This window comes from Morone saxatilis, unplaced genomic scaffold (genome assembly GCF_004916995.1).
Source record: "Morone saxatilis isolate NCDOM2014 unplaced genomic scaffold, NCSU_SB_2.0 Contig2, whole genome shotgun sequence".
In the NCBI taxonomy this organism is placed as follows: Eukaryota; Metazoa; Chordata; class Actinopteri; family Moronidae; genus Morone; species Morone saxatilis.
In genome coordinates this window covers 11,034,945-11,054,666 of record NW_023339762.1, presented here as the reverse complement: position 1 = coordinate 11,054,666, position 19,722 = coordinate 11,034,945, and the positions used below count along the sequence as shown (strand labels likewise).

General features: G+C 37.7%; 2 protein-coding genes across 3 annotated transcripts in view; both read right to left on the bottom strand.

Moving 5' to 3' along the window:
- parvg (parvin, gamma) overlaps positions 1 to 6,597 on the bottom strand; it is a 12,974-nt gene extending 6,377 nt beyond the window's left edge. The window contains exons 1-11 of the mRNA XM_035664487.1: positions 6,362 to 6,597; positions 5,603 to 5,709; positions 4,557 to 4,621; positions 3,851 to 3,953; positions 3,534 to 3,677; positions 2,337 to 2,452; positions 2,176 to 2,231; positions 2,056 to 2,090; positions 1,880 to 1,941; positions 567 to 635; positions 321 to 422 (exon numbers count right to left, since the gene is read on the bottom strand). Of these exons, the coding sequence (XP_035520380.1) occupies positions 321 to 422; positions 567 to 635; positions 1,880 to 1,941; positions 2,056 to 2,090; positions 2,176 to 2,231; positions 2,337 to 2,452; positions 3,534 to 3,677; positions 3,851 to 3,953; positions 4,557 to 4,621; positions 5,603 to 5,666 (816 nt within the window). The 5' untranslated portion in view covers positions 5,667 to 5,709; positions 6,362 to 6,597. The remainder of the gene's footprint in view (positions 1 to 320; positions 423 to 566; positions 636 to 1,879; positions 1,942 to 2,055; positions 2,091 to 2,175; positions 2,232 to 2,336; positions 2,453 to 3,533; positions 3,678 to 3,850; positions 3,954 to 4,556; positions 4,622 to 5,602; positions 5,710 to 6,361) is intronic.
- Positions 6,598 to 7,214: 617 nt separating this feature from the next.
- Positions 7,215 to 19,722, bottom strand: part of parvb (parvin, beta) — a 16,381-nt gene continuing 3,873 nt past the window's right edge. For both annotated transcript variants that reach the window (XM_035664484.1, XM_035664485.1), the window contains exons 2-13: positions 17,634 to 17,723; positions 17,249 to 17,319; positions 17,031 to 17,133; positions 15,100 to 15,240; positions 14,440 to 14,555; positions 13,932 to 13,990; positions 13,767 to 13,786; positions 12,947 to 13,008; positions 12,772 to 12,840; positions 12,480 to 12,581; positions 12,313 to 12,385; positions 7,215 to 9,744 (exon numbers count right to left, since the gene is read on the bottom strand). In XM_035664484.1, the coding sequence (XP_035520377.1) occupies positions 9,668 to 9,744; positions 12,313 to 12,385; positions 12,480 to 12,581; positions 12,772 to 12,840; positions 12,947 to 13,008; positions 13,767 to 13,786; positions 13,932 to 13,990; positions 14,440 to 14,555; positions 15,100 to 15,240; positions 17,031 to 17,133; positions 17,249 to 17,319; positions 17,634 to 17,723 (983 nt within the window). In that variant the 3' untranslated portion in view covers positions 7,215 to 9,667. The remainder of the gene's footprint in view (positions 9,745 to 12,312; positions 12,386 to 12,479; positions 12,582 to 12,771; positions 12,841 to 12,946; positions 13,009 to 13,766; positions 13,787 to 13,931; positions 13,991 to 14,439; positions 14,556 to 15,099; positions 15,241 to 17,030; positions 17,134 to 17,248; positions 17,320 to 17,633; positions 17,724 to 19,722) is intronic.

Below are 19,722 nucleotides of genomic sequence, written 5' to 3'. Positions count from 1 at the left end.
TGTATTATGATCTTAGTACTTTTGAATTAGAATAATGCAGTGAGTGTATATCTACACTTTCATAAAATATCAGTCAGAAATTAAATTAATTCTAATTGAAATTGGTCGTTTCTCTTTTGACCAGTTGATTATTTAATTAATAGTATGTTGCAAATGAAACCCACATCATCTGTGAGCATCTAGAGGCAGAACAATGATGGTGATGATACATACTAATAAAGTTAGGTGTTGTGTCTCTGTCCAATGTTAACTGATCACCTCTCTAAGAAAGCTCTTCCCTTATTAATGTGTCAGGAATCCATATTGAATCCATACCGTACCATCTCAGAGGGATTGACAGGGGTCAGGTTGAAGTCACAGAGAGGGATGAAGAAGCCTTCCAACTGTCCGATCAGCAGCAGCAGAATCACACCGTCAGAAAACTAGACGGAAAACACACACACATTAGAGACCATCCAAGAAAGGTGATACAATCTCAAGGAGTAATCAGTTACTCAGGAGAGTCAGCCAGTGCTCCAAAACAGTGTTCAACTATTGTTGTTGTGTTTGTTTCTTTTTTTTTCTACCTGTTTGTCCATATCAGCCACCTGTAGACCCACGGTTGACATATTCTGGTTGACAAAGTGTAAGATCGCCTGAAAATAGAAAAACTAAGGTCAGGCAGTTTGAAATACACGCTGGCTTTAATTAGTTGGCATATTATGGTATTACATGTGTTTCATTCTTCATCAAAACCTGACAAAAGCTTTAGTTTATAGAGTCAGAAGAATTATAATAAAAAAATAAAAATAAATGCTTGCAGGGAGTCCCCTCATATGTGCTCTCTTGTTACCTGCATGGTTGGACATTATTTAGTCAGAACAAGGGGGCAGCCAGAAATGCTCCCTCAAGACTTGGTAAACAAAAAACAGAGCTAAAAGAAAGTGAATATTGGGCTTCATCAGGTGGCACAACTACAAGTATATGATTACGTTGCTCTTAGAAGAAACTATAAAGGTGAATATATCAGTGTTGCATTCTTTCTGTACGTGTCTGTCTTGTGTTGCCGTGTTGTCTTGCTTTGTTTTTTTTTAAACAATAAAAAGGTCAGAGTGAATAGCTGATGAAGTGAATTAATTAGATGATTGAACAATTTTCATAGTCAGTTAATTGTTTATGTCTTTATCAAGAACAATTGCTCTCTGTTGTACATATTGTGAATATTTTGGGGTTTGGACTGTTGAAATGCAGATTTCACCTTGGGCTCTACGTAATTATGAATCAAATGACAATTTATAATAATTAGTAGCAGCCCTGCTTAAAATTAGAGCTGAAACATTTTGTTGATTCATTGATTTCTCAATCCAAGGTTTGATCTGCAACTACACTACTAGATGACATTTAGTCCTACACACTGGACCTTCAACTGGCAGCTATTTTGATAATGAATTGTTGAAGCCACTAATAAATTAATCATCATTAGATTATGGACTGTTGGTCAAACAAAAAGCAGTATGACGGCATCCCCTTGAGCTTTAGAAACATGTGATAGGCATTTTTTACTATGTCATGACATGCTATACATCAAATGATTAATCATGATTACTAAAAAAATTATAAATATCAATATATAAAAACAGATTTTTACTTCCAATCCTGCTTAAAATTAATAATTTGTTAGAATACTTTGATCCATTCACATATACTACAAAATACCGGATAAGCATTCCTTTTCTATTTGATCCTTACTAAATTCAGGTATATAGTAAACTGTAAATTCATCATGCTTACAGGTTTTTACGTTAAGGCCACAAGTGTTACTTTGCTGTCTCACTGCAAGCGGAGATGAGAGTTAACTGCTTAAACTACCTCAGCACTTCTCTTCCTCTCCTTGTTATACCTGCTTCACCGTGTTGACCTTGTGAGCCTCAAGCTTCAGCAGTTGCTCGATGGGATCTTCCCCTGGGGTAACCACACGGAACAGAAAAGTGTGTTAAAGTCACCGTAGGCTGTAATGCTGCTTCGATAACATTCAAGATGTCAAATCGGCTCAACCCCCAACTGCTCTTTACTCACCTTCAGTATTGCTGAGGGACTCTGAGCCTGCATTTCTATTGAAAAAGACGAAGCTAATATGAGGTGAACGCTGTGTTTTTCTCACATCAACAGAATTACACAGGGCAAAAATCTGCTCACCTTTCCTCTGTTAGGACCTCCGTCTGTACATCTGATTTGATTCCACTTCTGCTGACCTGGATGAAAATTAAAGTAAACAAAAACTGAGTAGCAATTCCAGAAGGTGTGCTCAGGACAGATTTGGGGCAGAAAAAGGTGCTGAAGCTCAAGATGAAACTCACTTCCACAACTACAACTTCAACCTTCACATTCGGTGGCAAATCCAGTTCAGGCTGGAAACATCTCACCATGGCAACCAGCAGATGAATAGTGGCCAGAAGGTCTTTGTTGTGGATGACTGACAGGCAAGCAGCAGGAAACAAAACACAGAAAAAATACAACTTTCTTTGATATACAGTAACAGAACTCACCACCTCCCAGCACATCAACAAAGAAAGGCCAAAAGGATCTGTATCTTATTAACAAATGAAAACCTAATTGAATACTTTTATTTATTCATTTATAATACTTGTGATTTCCATGAAATCAAACCCTATTTATATTTTTTCAGCAATAGCCTTTATATGTATGTATACATTATGTAGTTACCCTTCCTCCAGTGGTGCCTTGAGAAGTGGGTACACTCTTTACTTATGCCCCATTCTTTTTTTTTTATTTTATTTTTTTATTGCAGGTACTAATGGAACAAGTAGACAACAGGCTGCACATGCAACTCACACTCAGCAAGGTAACCAACTTAACTGCACCCTGCTGTTGTGTGGAAAACTACTTGTATTGTGCATAACATGAAATCAGATCGTGGTTGCTCATGATATGATGGAGTAAGTCTGATTATTGACCGACTTCTTCATCAAAAACCACTGTTTGTTTGGTTGCACTGTCAATTAGCTTAGCTTAGTTGTAAATGCACTTAACTACAAGTGTCAGCAAATCAACCTAGAACCAAAATCAGAGTTTTAAGTTGGAAAGAAAATTCTAAATTTAACCAAAAAATAGTCAAGATGCTCAAATTGGACATCCAGGCCACCAAGGACAAGCTCTCGAGCCTGAATGGAATCGGTCAGACTTCCTTCATTTCTGTAATGTGATTCATGAAGGAAAAGTTCAGATGGGTGAAAATCCAAACACTTCACAGTTTGGCGTTCAGATGCTTATAACATTTAAATTATTATTGTGATGCTTCTTTGCTTCCGTAACCCAGCACCAGAAAAAATAATCCCCTGACAGTTGACTAAAACTGAACCCCATAATGTCTGTACATTTTATCTCCACCAAAATGCCTCACAGTTGGTGTAGGCTAAAATGGCACCCTTGAGCTAGCACCAAATCCTGCTGTAATCCGAAGTCATTGCCAGAAGAACAGAACATTTGTTCACTTGTTGCTTCGGTGCTGAAGCCCAGTCAGCTGCATGACTCACGTTTGACGTTCCACTTGATCCAGCTGCTGTCCTGCAGGCCCAGTTTCTTGTCCAACTCCTTCAGGACCACTTCCAGCTTGTGGATCTGAGCAGTGCTGGTCAGTGCCATCTCCTCCACAGACAAGTGCACACCAGCCAACGTGGCTGTGGAAATCATAAAATTATCATCTGTAAGGTTTTACTGGCAAGGACTGCGTTTTGGATATTAGAAATGACAGCTTTTATATGAACTACAAGGGTAAACATTTGTTGGTTCTCATCTTCAAATGTAAATACTGATTAGGCGGAAATAAGGCGACAAATGTGTATTTACTCACACAGCAAGTGATTAAGCACCAGTCCATCATACAGATCCTCCTCCAGACTCTGAACCACTATGTGCTCCACTTTCAAAGTGCTATTGATCCAACGAACCAATGCCTACCAAGACACAATTCATAGCACAGTCAGATACATCAAACCTGTTCATCTTCTTGTTACAAAAAAACAGCATGAAACCTAATTTTTTTTAATTCATTATCAATTTTCCGAGATAATACGATCCTGATGTAGATGGAAATGATGACAAATACTCTCCCAAAATAACCAATGTTTTATTTGTTTGTTCTCCCAACTCCACATATGAGACATATCAGGCTTATTGAGTTATTTATTCATTCATTGCCTCTTGCATGAAGCACTTGTGCTCCCATCTTTTCCAATCAAAATGTGTTTTAAAGTCAGATCCAGCAGACTCTGCCGACTCCTTGCCACGACTCACTGATCTGTCTCCCATCACCTCTTTTAATTATGTTCATTAAATTTTCACTGATCCTTCCACCACTCTCCTCGCATCAGACATTATTCATGCTCTTCGCTGCACACATACATGCAGGCTCTGTAATGTATTTCCTGTATAGCATTTATCTCCAGCCCACTCAGGATTCACTTGATTCTGCGGTAGTCCAGGACCAGCTTTGATGTTACAGTAAACGTTGAATAGGAGACAGAGGTCTATATAGATAACAAGAATTCATCTCTTACCTCTTTTAGCTTTTCAAGCTTGGGGTCTTTTAAAGATGATGGCTGAATAAGCTTCTGCTTCTCACCTGTGTGAATACATACAAACTGCATTGGTCAGATAGTATTTTTTGTTATTTTATAAATCCTTTTACATGCTATAATTTAGCGTCAGCTCTCTTATCATTTGTACCACTTTCAGCCCTTAATTTTTTATTTAATGGAATAATAATAATAATAATAATCCCACCAGACTTTAGATTGCATTCATTCAGCCAATCTTAAAGTATTGCAGTTTAACGATTTTAAAGCTCATAATAACTATGGATCAAATGACTATGTAAAATATAGAAGATGTTATGGCCAACAACTTACTCACTAGTCTCTAAACACTTCAATCAATAGAGTTATTGTTGATAAAACTGGGTGGAAATAATTAGAGTTAAATATGTCATATCATATACCGTTACTTGGGACATCCATTTTCAATATTTTAAAAAGCTTACAGAGTTATTCACTATATCTCCACTTTTTTTAACTGCAGAGGAGAATGGCAGGAGAGCAACGTTTTAGGTAAGCTGTGTCTTTGAAGTAAGGGGTGTAGGTTTGCTAGCAGCCGTTCTTGCTGCCATTCAAGAAATTACTTTGCGATTGGTAGGTGCTGAGATCTCTGATCGCCTGGTTTTGCAGGCCTACCAAAAACCAATTTTTTGTATCCACTCAATGCTCTCAACAGAATGGTTTCCAGAAAAAATTAAAAGCAACCCCAATAAACCCAACAAAAAAATGGCAAACACACCAAGTTAGCAATTAGCTGGTGAACATAGCGGAACATTTAGCAGATACACCAAAAGGTGGTGGAGACCAAAGACTGAGCTAAGAGTGAATATTGGACTTACATTTATCAGATGGCCAGAAACATGACTTTAAATAAATGTGTAAATAAGCACCACAACAACCTGGGAAAATACCTGTGAGCCTAATATATTTCATAAGTGACTGACTGAGACTGATTGATTTAATAGGTGGGTAACACTGGATATTTAGCGGTTGACTGAACGCACACATACCCTGAAAAGACTCAATGTCCATAGTGTCTTCCTCTTTGTGATACTCAAAGATGCTAGCCTCCATTGCTTCTTCTTGAGGTGAGATTTTCACCACCTGTCAACAAAACCTGCAGAGGAGTCAACTGTCAGAAGAAGCTCTTGAATATAAACCACAAAAAAAACAAAAACAGAAGAAACAGTTTGGCAGAAAGTCTCTCTCTCTCTTGACCATATTGCTCAACTTTCAACTGCTGCAGGGAGACTTACTCGCTGACCAGTAGTGGATGATAGTGACTGCCAGGCAGCTTATTATTGTGTGAATCTTTGCATCAATGCATTTCTAGAGTTGGCTTTTGTACGTTTTTTTTATTTTATGACTAAGGTTGTTAAGAAGTTTCGAAAAACACTAGGTCAAAAAATCTAACTGAACTAAAAAAAAGGAAGCTGTGTTTCCTCACTTCCTTTTCTCTTTTTTTTAGCAGATCAACAGATCAAGTACTGTATATCCCCACAGATCAGCAGGGCTGCACCTTTCTCTGAACATTTTGAATCATATGGTCTGAGACAAAGTACAGCTAAGCACATAAAGTATCACAGTCTGACAAAGATGTGACCTGGAGCGTGTCACGCTGTTGTTTCCTGGATCTGGAGAAGAGAAAAGCCTTGGTGAGCAACTTTTCTTTTCCTGTGTGTTTTATGTGTGTACGGCTTCCTTTTCCTGAGGTTGACAGTAACTTTCAAACAAGGTCATAAACAAAAAGTGTTTTCGAATAAGCTTACCTTCAGCACTCTGAGGCCGACTCGACAGAATCGGGTGACTTCAGCTGAATTGAGTTCCCTTAACTGATGTCAACTCCTGTCAAAACAGCGATATAAGAAGTGGAGGGCTGTACTCAATCCGAATAGAGCCTGTTGTGAATTCTGTCAGCACAAAAGGTCTGACTGCAATCAATTTCAAACCGTTGCTTTAAAAGAAAATAACATGTCACTGGGTCGAAAGGGAAGATAAGCACAAATGAGAGGATGTGGCAGAGAAGAAGGTAACACTTCCTCTTTTTTGATACTGGCTTTGCACAGTGTTTTCAGATAAGGGCGTTTATGTCCTCTGTCACGAACTGCATTTGAGACATTAATAGTAAGTATGTGCCGAGAGAAAGAAAACAGGGAACACTCTTGGGTACAAATGTATTGTTTAGAAAACCACACTTCAGGAGGGCCGAGAGAAACGTGACACTCGGAGGCCTGAACCACTCAGGCTCGACTCACACGTCTCCATCTGTGACCGGATCAATTTGCTGTCATCTGGTCTCCAGCCTTCTCCATTCTCCAACAAACACACCAAAAGAAAAAAGAAAGAGACAACAAAACAGCCAGCTCTGTATGTGCACCGGCCTTGTTGAAGAAAAGAAAAAGGACCACCCATCAGCCAGACGAAGGGGCAATTTGGGGGATGTGGAGGTTACCATAGCAACAAAGGAATGAGACAAGAAAATAAAGGCCTAAAATAAACCCATAATTCTTTTAGCTAAACCGAAATTGCAGGAATTGGCTGTTCAAAAGCCAATCTCGCTCAAAAGCCAAAGCAAATCTAACCTATCACACAAGTAAGAGATAAAGTGAAATTCTCATTCTCTTTGATTCCAAGCATTTATTTCTTGATTGGCAAAATAAAATAAAAAACACAGGGGTGAGCCATCCAGTGCGAGCACTGTTTAGATTGACTCATCCACTCTCTCAATAATTCAGCCAGGCTCTAAAATAGATGAGTAGTGGTGTACTGTACATCTTAGCAAGTCTCCAGGTGACACTGCAGGGCCAGCTCTGCTTCAGAAGAGCAGTGAGAGGTCCAGGCTTCCTCTGAGACTCGTCTGAAAGGCCGGTCAATATGAAGATACTCTAAATGGGGCTCTCCTGGGATGGTGAGAGCATGTACTGCACTTAAGGCAGAAGGCAACAGCATCAGCTATTACATATGGCTTGAAATGTTGTGTGCATAGTTCAGAGTAAACAAGAACTGTTCACAGTTCCTTCAGCTGCTGAATAAAAGCAATATAATAGCATATATGTATAAAGTGTAAATATATAGCTATAGTAACAATATGCAAAGCATTTTCAGATATTATATAATATATAATAGATAGCCTTTTCAAGTTTCTTAAAGGAATAGTTAATCATTTTGAGAAATATGCTTATTTGCTTTCTTGTCAAGAGTTAGATAAGACTATCTGTTCATTAAATATGAAGCTACAGCCAGCCGCAGGTTAGCTTAGCTTATTACTTAAAGATGAAAATTAAGGGTAAACAGGGTAAACAGTATATACAGTATAATGGACAGAGCTTCCGGGTCTGGGAAGCAAAGCCAATGCGGACGTGTCTTAAACCTGCATTCTGTAATGTATATGTAAAGGCCAGCATGGGACAGCTCCATTGGTTGCATTAAAGAAACGATACCATGCACTCTTATGGAGACCTGAACCGACTTCTTACTTGATTTATTAGCTCAGTAACGCTAGTTTTAAGTCTTCTTTCACACGGCATGATGTTCATTTAGTAAATTATGGTCCCATTCAGAGTAAAATAGACAATAAAGCCAAAGTATGTTTTTGGGCGTGGCAATCTTGTGATTGACAGGTATTTTTAGTGAGTCCGCCCAGTGCAAAGCATCAAACTCGAATCGAACTGTCAAGCTAAGCATCGCTGGTCAAATATGAATCAAGATTCTGTTACTATGTTGCCTATTTCTCACCTAAAATCGTCTCAGAAACAAATTTTAGTGTACCGTTTAGCTGTAATACGAGATTGTGTGTGACCAGACGAGCCACCATTGTTTCCTGCTATGGACGAAACTTGAAACTGCGCAGCCAGTGAGAGGAGCTCAACTCGCAGTACGTCACCTCCGCTGGCTCCAACAAACTGTCATGGCCAAAAATGTAGGGTTCAAACCGGACTCCATAAACCAATAGGGGACGTCACGATAGGTTCATGTTTTAGTAATCTAACCTGTTATATATCTCTCCTATAGATTTGCACTGAACTGATTCTCAAAAATACACAACAAAGCCCGTAAATGTATTTTACCGATGATTCTGTATTTCACAGGACAGTTGGCAACCCCAGCCACAGCTAGCATTAGCTAAAGCTAAAACTAAGTTTACTCAGTTTTTTTGCCCTAGCTGTTATCTGTATTTAGTTATTTAGATTAACTGACATCTTGGTAATTGTGTTTATTTTCCACATAACTAAAGGAAGCAGGAATCTTAATCCCGTCATGAAGGAGCTGAAAAGCAGCTAAACTGTTGCTAAAGTTAGAGTAGCAGTAACAGCGTTTGACTAGTGAAATTCATGCATTAAGCTACATTAAAAACCTATATCTAAATGTTTTAAACTGTAATGCTATGAACAGTAAATAATAAAGTTTAGTTTCTAAACAGTTAAAATGAACAAGAATGAACTACTTCTGTTTTTACACTTTTTAAAAAAAAACAGACTAAATAAACGAGATTCTTTTGAACAGAGCCAGACTCGTTTTCTCCTGTCTTCATGCTAAGCTAAGCTAACAGCTGCTAGCTCTAATTAGCTTCATATTTAGCATACAAACATTAGAGGGGTTATCGATCTTCTCATGGAACTCAGCAAATACGTGTATTTCCCAAAATGTTGAACTATTCTTTTTAGATACGATAACCTATAATGTATAACAGCACTTTCAACTTTCTTAAATAAAACTTTCTTAAAATTATATGATGAGTTCAACACACAAATGTTTTCCAGTTTTAACGATCTGCCCTCATACATTTTTCCAGTGACGACTGTGTATTCAAATGCAGGCTAAAGGTTGCAGGGTTTCCTGGGTTGCAGAAACATTTGAGGAAGGAATAAATAAATACTGACATTTGGGGAAGATTAAATACTAACATTCAAAGCCTTTTTCAGGCTACTCCCCATTTGTCTTGTTAAGTCCCACATAATGATGACTTTCAGTCCCAGTTGGTCTCCTCCAGTGTCCAGACTGTAATGCATAATATTAACGCAGGCACAGGGCAGCGTTCAAAGTTATATCAGGGGAATATCAGAAACTGGAAAAGTTCACTCAGAGTTTTTGTAGTTGGTGAATAAGTTGTAGAGGACTCTGAGGGTGGACTTGAGGTTCAGGTTGACGACATCTGGAAAACAGAATTGGGACAGTAGAGATCATTAGACTTTGCTGAACTTAAACTGTTTTGAGAAGTTTCAGTAAGAAAATGTAGACCTTTGACATGAACAAAACTAATGTTATAACAAAGAAATGTATCCTTGGAACGCTTAAGTACAAAATAAATGGGCCGTGCCACCATAAAATCATATTTACAATGCAAAGGAGCTTCTCCTATGATTGCTATTGGACTACTTTCCTTCAAAAGGTTACAATTTTGGAGATGAAATGGAGCTTAAAATAGCTCTGGAGAATTTGCAAATGATTATCATATGATGTATTACTTCTTACCAGAAGAGATTCAAAGGCTCAGAAATACTTTGTTCTCTTTGTCAGTAACATGCTGTACTATAAAGTGCTTATTTGCTTATTGTAATTTCTCATCACAACTAGGTCTTTAAGTGATTCAAGCCAGACACCAATTTTTTTTTTTTGCAGCAGAGCCACAGCATCACCATTTAAACTAGGGTTCCTTAAGCTTCTTATCATCCACATTCCCCTGTTAGCTTCGGTGACACTGTTGATATCTTTAACAGTTCTGGGGTCTCTACTTTCATTAATAATAAACCTGCAGATGTGCACAATCCTTAGCGAACCGCATGTTAATTAGAACACATATGCTGCAGTAGGAGTGCAGTTATGCAGCTATGAAGACAATAGCTATATGTCCAATTACTGCAGAAATTGTGTGCTGTAATTGAAAGTAGTTTTTATGCGCTAAGACGTGTTTTTTCTCTATGCTTAGTCAGGAAAAGCATTTGCATTAATACAGTGTGGAGAGAAACAGCGCTTATGCATTTTGAAAGTTTGCGGTAGCCTCTACTGGTTCAAAATTCAAATATAACATACACAGTATACACTATTGTGCAATAAAATTAAAAAGAACTGTGCACAGTGCAAGTATAATAAAATAGAGATATACAGACATTAAAAACAGGAACAATTAAAAGCAATTCAGAAAAAGAACAAAAGTAAAAGAATGTACAATGCATTAAGTAGCAGAATATATGTAAATTATTAAAAATTAACTTAAAATAAAAGAATGCAAATGTATACAAGAGAGAAGTATACCGTATAGGCGTGAGCGAGTACACTATTACCTTTATCTGTATCTGTTCAACCAACTAATTTATCTGTATTTGCATCTGTACTTGAAATGGGCAGGGGTTTTATTTTAAATTGATATAGGTCTATCAGTAGTTGCTATATTTGTTAGAAACCTATTTAAAGAACAGAATCAGAACTGAGCCTCAGAGTAATGTTTCTGATCACAAGAGGAAGAACTATTTACAGATCAAGGGATAGGGATATTGACGACCCTCATAAAAAGTAGTTATCTGTACATCAAAGAATTTAAGTGACCAACAATACCTTACATTAATTTGAAGGCCTGATTACAGTTTAAGTACGAGATCAGTCAGCTGTATTAGATTCTGGAAGCTATTTCCAATCTTTTATAATAGCATTCATTTTACAGGGGGCATGAAGAGTATAATGGGTTGATAAAATGCAAGTCTCTATAAAAAACAGGGAAAACTAATAATTAAACTAATATTCATCATAATGGCAACAACTACTTGAACCCAGTCATAATTTGATTCTTCAATTATAGGCCATTACAGAACAGGCTTGTTTATCCAAACTGGACAACAGAGTGTAGCTCAAGGCTGAATGAACTCAGCAACATCCATTAGAGTTTAAGGGTGAGGCAAGGTTTCCATCTACTGGACGACCTTTAATATGACTGCTACCAACAGACCTATAATCTCAATCAGCCTCTGTGATGGCCGCACTGGCAGCCACACGCTGAACGGAGCACATGGTGGAAGCTATTTCATTTGTTTCATTATCTTTAAGTTTTAGCACATCATGCACAATGCACAATAAATAACTGGATAGACCGATTTTGCTTTCATAACACACAGTTTTATTAGCCATTTTTGACAAGTAGTTATCTATTTGGGTGCGACATTAAGTTAACTTTGTCAATTTTGGTAATATTATGAGGTTCATTATGAGGTTATTTTTCCATGACATTAATTCTGTTTCTTTGAGTTACGAATTCCTGGAGGTTGCTACTGGAGGTGTCTGCTGGTCAACAAAACGGAGTGCTGGCTGAATCAGACCTGCTTAAAAGGGGTTGCCTGATAATTGGACTGCGCCACGTTCACCTGGATCATGGAGAGGGGTAGTGTGTTGAGTTTTGTTGTTATTTCTTTAACAATTAGGCTTTTGCCACTATATAAGTTTCCACAGGTTGGTTTAGTCTGTTCAGTTCTATCCAGTTCATGTTAAGTTAACGCAGCCTGAGTTAAGTTCTTTAGTTGAATTATTTTATTGGCTCATAAGTTTACTGAGTATTTTGTGAATTGGTTGTTTACTTTTGGAAAATAAAAATACTTAAAATGTACCGCTGACTCCTCATGCCTGCCAGCTGGCTCCCTCACAGCCTCCATAAAATCTCCTTAAATTCACGTTTTATGCGTTTTATCTGCTCTTGCAATAATGTAATATTTCTGTAACACATGTCATAAAATACCTTCTGGTCTGGCTTTGGGTTTTTTCAGGCCTCCGTCCTGCATCAGCTCAAAGGCAAACGCCACATTGTGGACCTGAGGGGACACAAAATGGAAACTCAATGTACTGATAAGTTGCTAAAAAGTTTCCTACTTTCCAACACATTTCACTTTTTTGCGGTGTGATCACCTTCTGTTCAAAGCTCTCAGGGGTGAGGAAGAAGTTGTACAGAGGGACAAAGTAGTCTTCTAGCAGTCCCATCAGCAATACCAGGTACACTCCATCCGCAAACTGGACACACACACACACACACATATATATTTTTTTATACAGACTACATGATGATTCAAAGCACATCCAATTATAAAACTAGATCAAATTACACTATATGAATTTGAAAATCAAAATCATACAGAGGATGAAATCACATACATATACTTTACCACTAATAATCATTTTAATAATTGACTGGATCTCTGACCTGAGTTTCCAGCTCAGTAACTTCCAGGTTCAGCTTGTTCAGGTGTTTGTTCACAAAGGTGATGAGAGACTGGTAAGAAGATCAACAAACAATTAATCATTTTCATAATACAATTAAAAACTAACTTAATGTGATTATATTATCCTTTATCATGCAAATAAAAAGTCTTTAATACCGTTTTTACTACATTGAGCTTGTCAGGTGCATGATCCAACAAAGTGTCAAATGCGTCCCTCTCTGTTGTAAAACAAAGGATTCACAGGTTATGAATACTTAAAGGACATTTTGGGAAATGTCAAAGGTGTCAGAAAGATAAGACGATTGATACCACTTTCATATCTGTTCTGTAAATATATAATTATTATACAGCCAGCAGATGGTTAGCTTAGCTTAGCATAATGACGGCTAGCCTGACCCTGCCAAAGATAAAAAAATCCCAGCACCTCTACTTTCTTGGCCAAGAGCAGTGACTTCCTCTCCGCTGCCATGAAACATCAGCTTAACAACAACCCGTAAATCTGCAGCTTACAATATAACATGTTAATCAGCAAGCTTTAGAGGTGCTACGAGGTAGATTGTGTTACTTTTGGACAGAGACAGACTTGCTGGTTTCCCCATGTCCAGTCTTTATGTTAATGCTTACCATCTCCTGGCAAACAAACAGCCATGAGAGTCTCATCTAACTTTCAGCAAGAAAGCGAACAACACATTTCCCAAAATGGTGAACTATTCCTTTAAAGGACCAGTGTGTGGGATTAAGTGGCATCTAGCAGTGAAGTTGCAGATTGCAACCATTTAAAACCCCTTGATTTGAACTACTAATGAAAACACTGATTCTTATTTTTAGGTAATTATACACTAATGAAAACATATCTATGAATATTATTTTCCATTTCTGCCAATATTTCCTCCTAAATGTTACACACTGGATCTTTGAGCAGATAAATAAAGAAACAATAAAAGTGAAGGGACATTTCCATAATACTGGGACTCACCAAACCTTCCCAACATCATCCTGAAAAACAAAAAGGAGACAAGACAATTTGAAAAACTATTCTTATACTAGATTAAACATTATTAATACTTTACATTACAACATTGATATACAAGACGAGGACGATTGTGAATAAAATTATTTAGGAGACTGTATCAGCTCTTACTCTGTGGTGCTCGTCAGCTCCTTGGTTACAAGAGCAGTCTGCAGGATGCCCTCTCGTTTCTGCTCAAACAAAATAAAAAATGCTTCAGTTTCTACATGAGACAACAACTAGAATTGTTGATGCACGTTATGAAAATTACATGTACCGACAAGATGATGAAAAATATGAAAAAGACGACACTATTTCACCATTATGTGTTAGCCTCATTATATTACTGTTTTGGACAAGTCTTAGTTATTTGTACAGTTTTAGACAGTTTACGGGTTGTTTTAAAGTTCCATTTAGGCAATTTGTAAGATGAAATGATTGCATTAGACATTTTATTTGGGATTTTAAAAACACATTTTGAATTTTGAGGCATTTTTTGCATCATTTGTCTGATGTTGTTAGTTTGTAACTCACTGCTGTTGCTGCCTATCTTTAAAGAGATTCTTCATCTCAGTAGGTGTTAAATGAAAATTAAATTAAATAAATAACACCACACTTGAGACTTGATGAATCACTTTACCTTGACTACCACCACCTGTACAGAAACATGCTCAGGCAGCCTGATGGGGGCCTGGAAGTGCATCGCGAGAGCCACCAGCAGATAGACAATAGCCACCAGGTTCTTTGAATGGATAGCTGTAACAGTAAATCACACAAGAGGACTGTCAACTGCAAGCTAACAGAATGATGTGAGCACTTTTCTAAAGATAAAACAACATGGAGTGCTTTTATCAGGGACAAAAGAAAAATTAAAAAGCTGCCAAAGAGCAGTTAATGAAGCACAAATTAATTTAACTCCTTATGTTTTCTGGAGTTCCTACTCTCCATTTGTAAGGAAAGAGTCAGTTATGTGTTAAAGGGGCACTCCACCAAAGTTACACATTTTTTTCACAAGGAATAGTAAACAGCCTGTAAAAAGTTTGACAAAACAACCGCAATAATGTCATAGTGATCTCATTATGGTTATCTTAGCTTGAGACTAATTTTTTAATAAAAACCCTACATTACAAAATAGAGGTGTGGAGTTTGAAGGAAATGGGCATTTAAAAGACAGGGACAATCAAATGAAAAAGTTGCATTATGGGAAATGTAGGCTCCAGTTTTTTTTGATAAAGCCTCTGTTGCTTTATGAAAGTGGAATATTTAAAATCAAAGTCACTGAAGTCTGAGTAAAACTCACAGTCTACACTCCATTCAATGGTCCAGCCGTGAGGCCTCAGCAGTTCGTTGACGGCCTCCAAAACCGTCTGAAGCTTCTGCTTCTGGCCGATCTCTGACTGTGTCACCTCGGCCACGTTCAGCTTCCTGCCAGACAACTTTTCTGTCAACAACAGGAGAGATATCAGCTCAAACACACAGGGAGACACTTTCCATACACAGAAGATAATCCTGAATAAGTGTAACATATAAAATAATACAGTATCATGCAGCAGTATTGTGTGGTACTGAACAGGTATACTGTGGCAAGCAATTGTGCACTTTGTGGGCTTAGAAAAAAATAAGGAGGAACCTATATACAGATTAAAAAAGGGTAGAAACCAAATTAACTCAACTGGTGAAAAAAAAGCCTCCACTCACATAACAGACAAAAGCTACAATAGTGCTTCAAACCAAAATAAGTGAACAACATGTTTTTTCAGTGTGGACTTTGTTCATTGAAAAAACAAGGACATGATGATCTTGAAAATGACAACAAAGAGCACTTGCAAAGGAAGACTTCTTTGCCCCAAGCAATAGCAAAAAAGAGAATTTAAGAAGCTATATGGGTTCAAATATTAAAAAAAAAAAGAAACCAGCAACGCTGATAAAAAAAGAGAATCTAAAACCGACACTGATGCAATAAAAGACTGAGATTTCATGAGGTGCAAAAGTGAACAGAAACTGTAACAGAAATTAAAAACTCACACATGACTTAACCAAATGTTTCCTGCTGTGTTTTAAATGTTGTTCATGAAACATCTGCACCATATGTAAACAAGTTTCAGCTCTATTTTGTATCAAATAGCTTTTGTAAATGAATATGAAAGTTCTTGACGTTTCATTCTTGGGAATGTTTGACAGCTGTTGAGACATTTTGTCAGGCTGCAACAGCTAGCTAGTGTTTTCACTAATAAATTAAAGAGAAAAGGAGAAGAAGAAACCAGTTGTGGAGATAAAAGGGAGAGGAGCAGAGGAGGGAGTTTGAGCACATGCATTTTCCACTTTGATTACACAAAAAACATGCAAGAATCAAGCAAGACGGATAATTTAAAAATCTACATACAACAAAAACTGTGTAAGACATGTAATGGAGCACAAGACATAAACATGGACAAGAAGGAACACGGAGTGCTGCTACCTACAGATACATATAACCACCAGTAGTTGTTAGCATGCGGTGTCTGGGTGGAATCTGAAAATGTCAAGTTTTCAGCCTGCTGTAACAAATAACGGACACAAGGGGGAAGCCCCTAACAGACCAAAGAGACTGAAGCTTTACTAGACACAGCAGCACCTTTGTAAATACACATTAATCACAAAATTGGAGAAAACTACAATATGCCAATATAAGATTTTGGACATGGTACTGAATGAGGTGAGACATTTATGGACCTATGGCCTATGTGTAACTTTACAGCTCTTCATTGCAAAATGTGCTTCAAAATTAAAGAAAATTTGAGTGAACTGTGTTTACTAGTAGTCATGACATTACTAATGCTAATTGGACATGTTACTGCATACTTTGGCCATTTATGTTTTGTCAAATATGCATCTGGTACACAGGTCTATAGAGAAATTAAATCATGCAAACTAAGGTTTAAGTTTACAACGTTTTGGACATGTACCTTTGTTAAGCATCAAACTTAACAAAGCTAGAGTCACAGGCTGCAGATATAATTTTAAACTGACTCCTCATTCCGTCATTTTCTGTACTATAAATATGTTATTTATATTTGGAGTTGATGCCAGACAAAAGTATATTACTCACATTTTCCATTTCCAATAAACCTAATGCTATCAGAGTGAATGAATTCAACACTTTCTACTACTACTACTAATAGTGCGGAGTACAGAACCTTTATGGAGAAATATGTTGAGAGTGTTGTGATGCCAAAGAAACCAGTTTCTCACCAAAAAGCTTCTGGAGCACTTGTCCATCATAACAGTCTTCCTCCAGGTCTTTGACTATGATCCTCTCTTCTTCCAACTCACTGTTGATCCAGTCAATCAGGACCTGCACACACATCAGAATATAATAAAACCTCCCCTTTCTATTTGCTATTATCTGGAGATTTTCTACGGCACTGATGAGATATGATGTTTGTGCACAAAATGTGATCCCAGACTACCTTCAGAAGATCTTTAAATTTAAGATTTTCCCGTGATGTTGGGTCCAGCATGATCCTCTCAGCGTTTTCCTCTGATAAACATAATGGGAGACACATTAGGACAGTTAGTGGGCATGTGAGTGGAAATACAAATCTACAGACACAAACACAGACACATACAGTTTTCCTATCACTCTCATGTCAACAAGGGTTCACATGGTGACAGAAGACAAAGGCGTCTCCACCCACTTTCATTTCCTGCTCTTCAGTCCCTGTTAGTCAACATGTGTCAACATATTCATATTGTGACCACAGTAACCTCTGACAGTGAGCTGCAATACCATCACTGTGTGGTTTCAACTATAGATAAAATGTTCTTTACATGTGCATATATGTGTGTAACTACCCATCAGTGTGTCTTCTGGGTGGATGTCTGTCCCCGTGGGAAGCATGGGAGCGTTGATGGCATTCTTCCCCTCCTCATGGAGATCACTCACTAGTGAGACAAAAAATACACACAAAACTGTAAAACTCAAAAATCAGGGACAACAAATTCAATAAAACAAATAAACAGAAACAGACATAGTTGAAAAGTCCTTCTTATAAGTAACTATAAGGATTATATGAAATAAAATGTGTTTAGGGAGTGAATGATAAGAACATTTCTTCTCTGAGTATAGTGACAGAGTGAGATAAGCAAGCAAAGGCTGTGGGACAGAAATAAAAAAAGATAAAGCTTGTCAGTGTCACTGGTAGCTGTATTAGTGTACAATCACCATAAATTCCCCTTGTGGGGAAAGTGTGGTATCAACTTTTGTAGGACCTGCTTTTCCTCTACAGATACTACTTAATCTGTAGACATCAGATTCTTAAAGGGGAACTCCACCTGTTTCACACATTAAAGTCTGTTAACAAGTCATGGGGATACTACTGCTAAAGCCTTTTGTGGCTTCAGGGAGCTGCATGGTTTCATAATATTATGTCACTTGAGTCAGCGGCAGTTGGGTCTGAAGACTACAAGTCTGATAATGAAGAGGATCTGGGGGTGTGGAGTTAGAAAGACGTTTGTGTGACAGACCTCTGTAGCCCGCTCCTCATCTCTGCAGGAGGTTAGAGGCTCGAGGCTACATTAGCTGCTACTAGCATAACACACCCCAATCTCCGACAGAACTAGTCGCGCTCGAGTTGCATTGTGGGTAATGTAGCCAGGCACCAGGTTTTGACTGGGAAGAATAATGTGTAGAAGAAAAAAAAAAGACAATATGTGGTTCTGCTGCTTTATTTTTGATCCTTTTAAAAAATTAAAAAAAATGTCCATCATCTTTATTACATATATCCTACTTTCTTGTATTTATTCTCATTCTCTTGTAAATGTCATGATTATTTACTTTGATTAATTTTATGTAGGATTTAAGCAGACCTCAATGGACTCAAAACTTTTCTATCTCATACTTTGTACTCCAAACAAGACAACTCTTACTTTGATACTTTAATTGTTGACAACTCATTCATGCTAAACACTAAATTAGAAGACTTAATTTGACTCCCAATACCACATTACGCAGTAAAGTAAATGCTTATTATAAAATATATTCCACCCATTCGCTCTACATACTGTTGCATAACGTGCTTTTAGGAAATTCTGAACTGGTGGACGTTGTTGTCGAGCTGTGAGTTGCAGAAACTTCATACAGCTTGTAAGAAATGTTTTCAGGGATTCTGAGCTGCTCCCTGAGCTGTCACACGTCTGTCACTTCCTCAATTTCTCTACCAGCCATGTGAGGCTTTTTCCTTTCCCCAACAGATGGCATTAAGGGGCAGTATTAATCAAAAATCAAGTAATTTAAGCATGTATCTCTGGACTTTCAAGTATTTCATTTTGTTACTTCTGTGCTGCAAACATACAACATATTCAAAATATGGCTAGCTACATTAAAGCTGATTAAAGGTGACAAGACACACAAGAAAGTTACAAACACTCACACACACTTTGACTCTGGCTTTGAATAAAATCAATTTCTGCTTGAGATGCTTTCACTTCTGGCTGGAGAGACACTCCTGGGATTTAAAGGCTTTCTTCCCCTAATTGCTTTTATCATCAATGCATCATGCATTTGAATTTGTAGAACCTGCAAGAGGCTAGACCACAATCAATGGTCTCAAATCTGTCATTTCATTGAATTTGCTATTTATAAGACCTGCGAGGAGAACCAAGGTGAAGATGAAAACCGAAATAAAAACCGGCTGCACTTTTTCAAATTAAAAGCATGTGAACTGTGTTTTTTGAAAACATGATGAAAGAAAGTCTAGGCTTGTGTGTTTATGGTACAATCTGTACAAAATCCTAACTTCAAAGCATGTACAAAGAGAGGATACACAGAATTACCCCAGGAGGAGGGGTCCCCAAAGGTTTCCTATCAGATTCAGCCTTCCCAGAAGAGCCTGAACACTACTCGAGCCCTGAATCTCACAACAGATCAGCAGTTTGCTTTGTA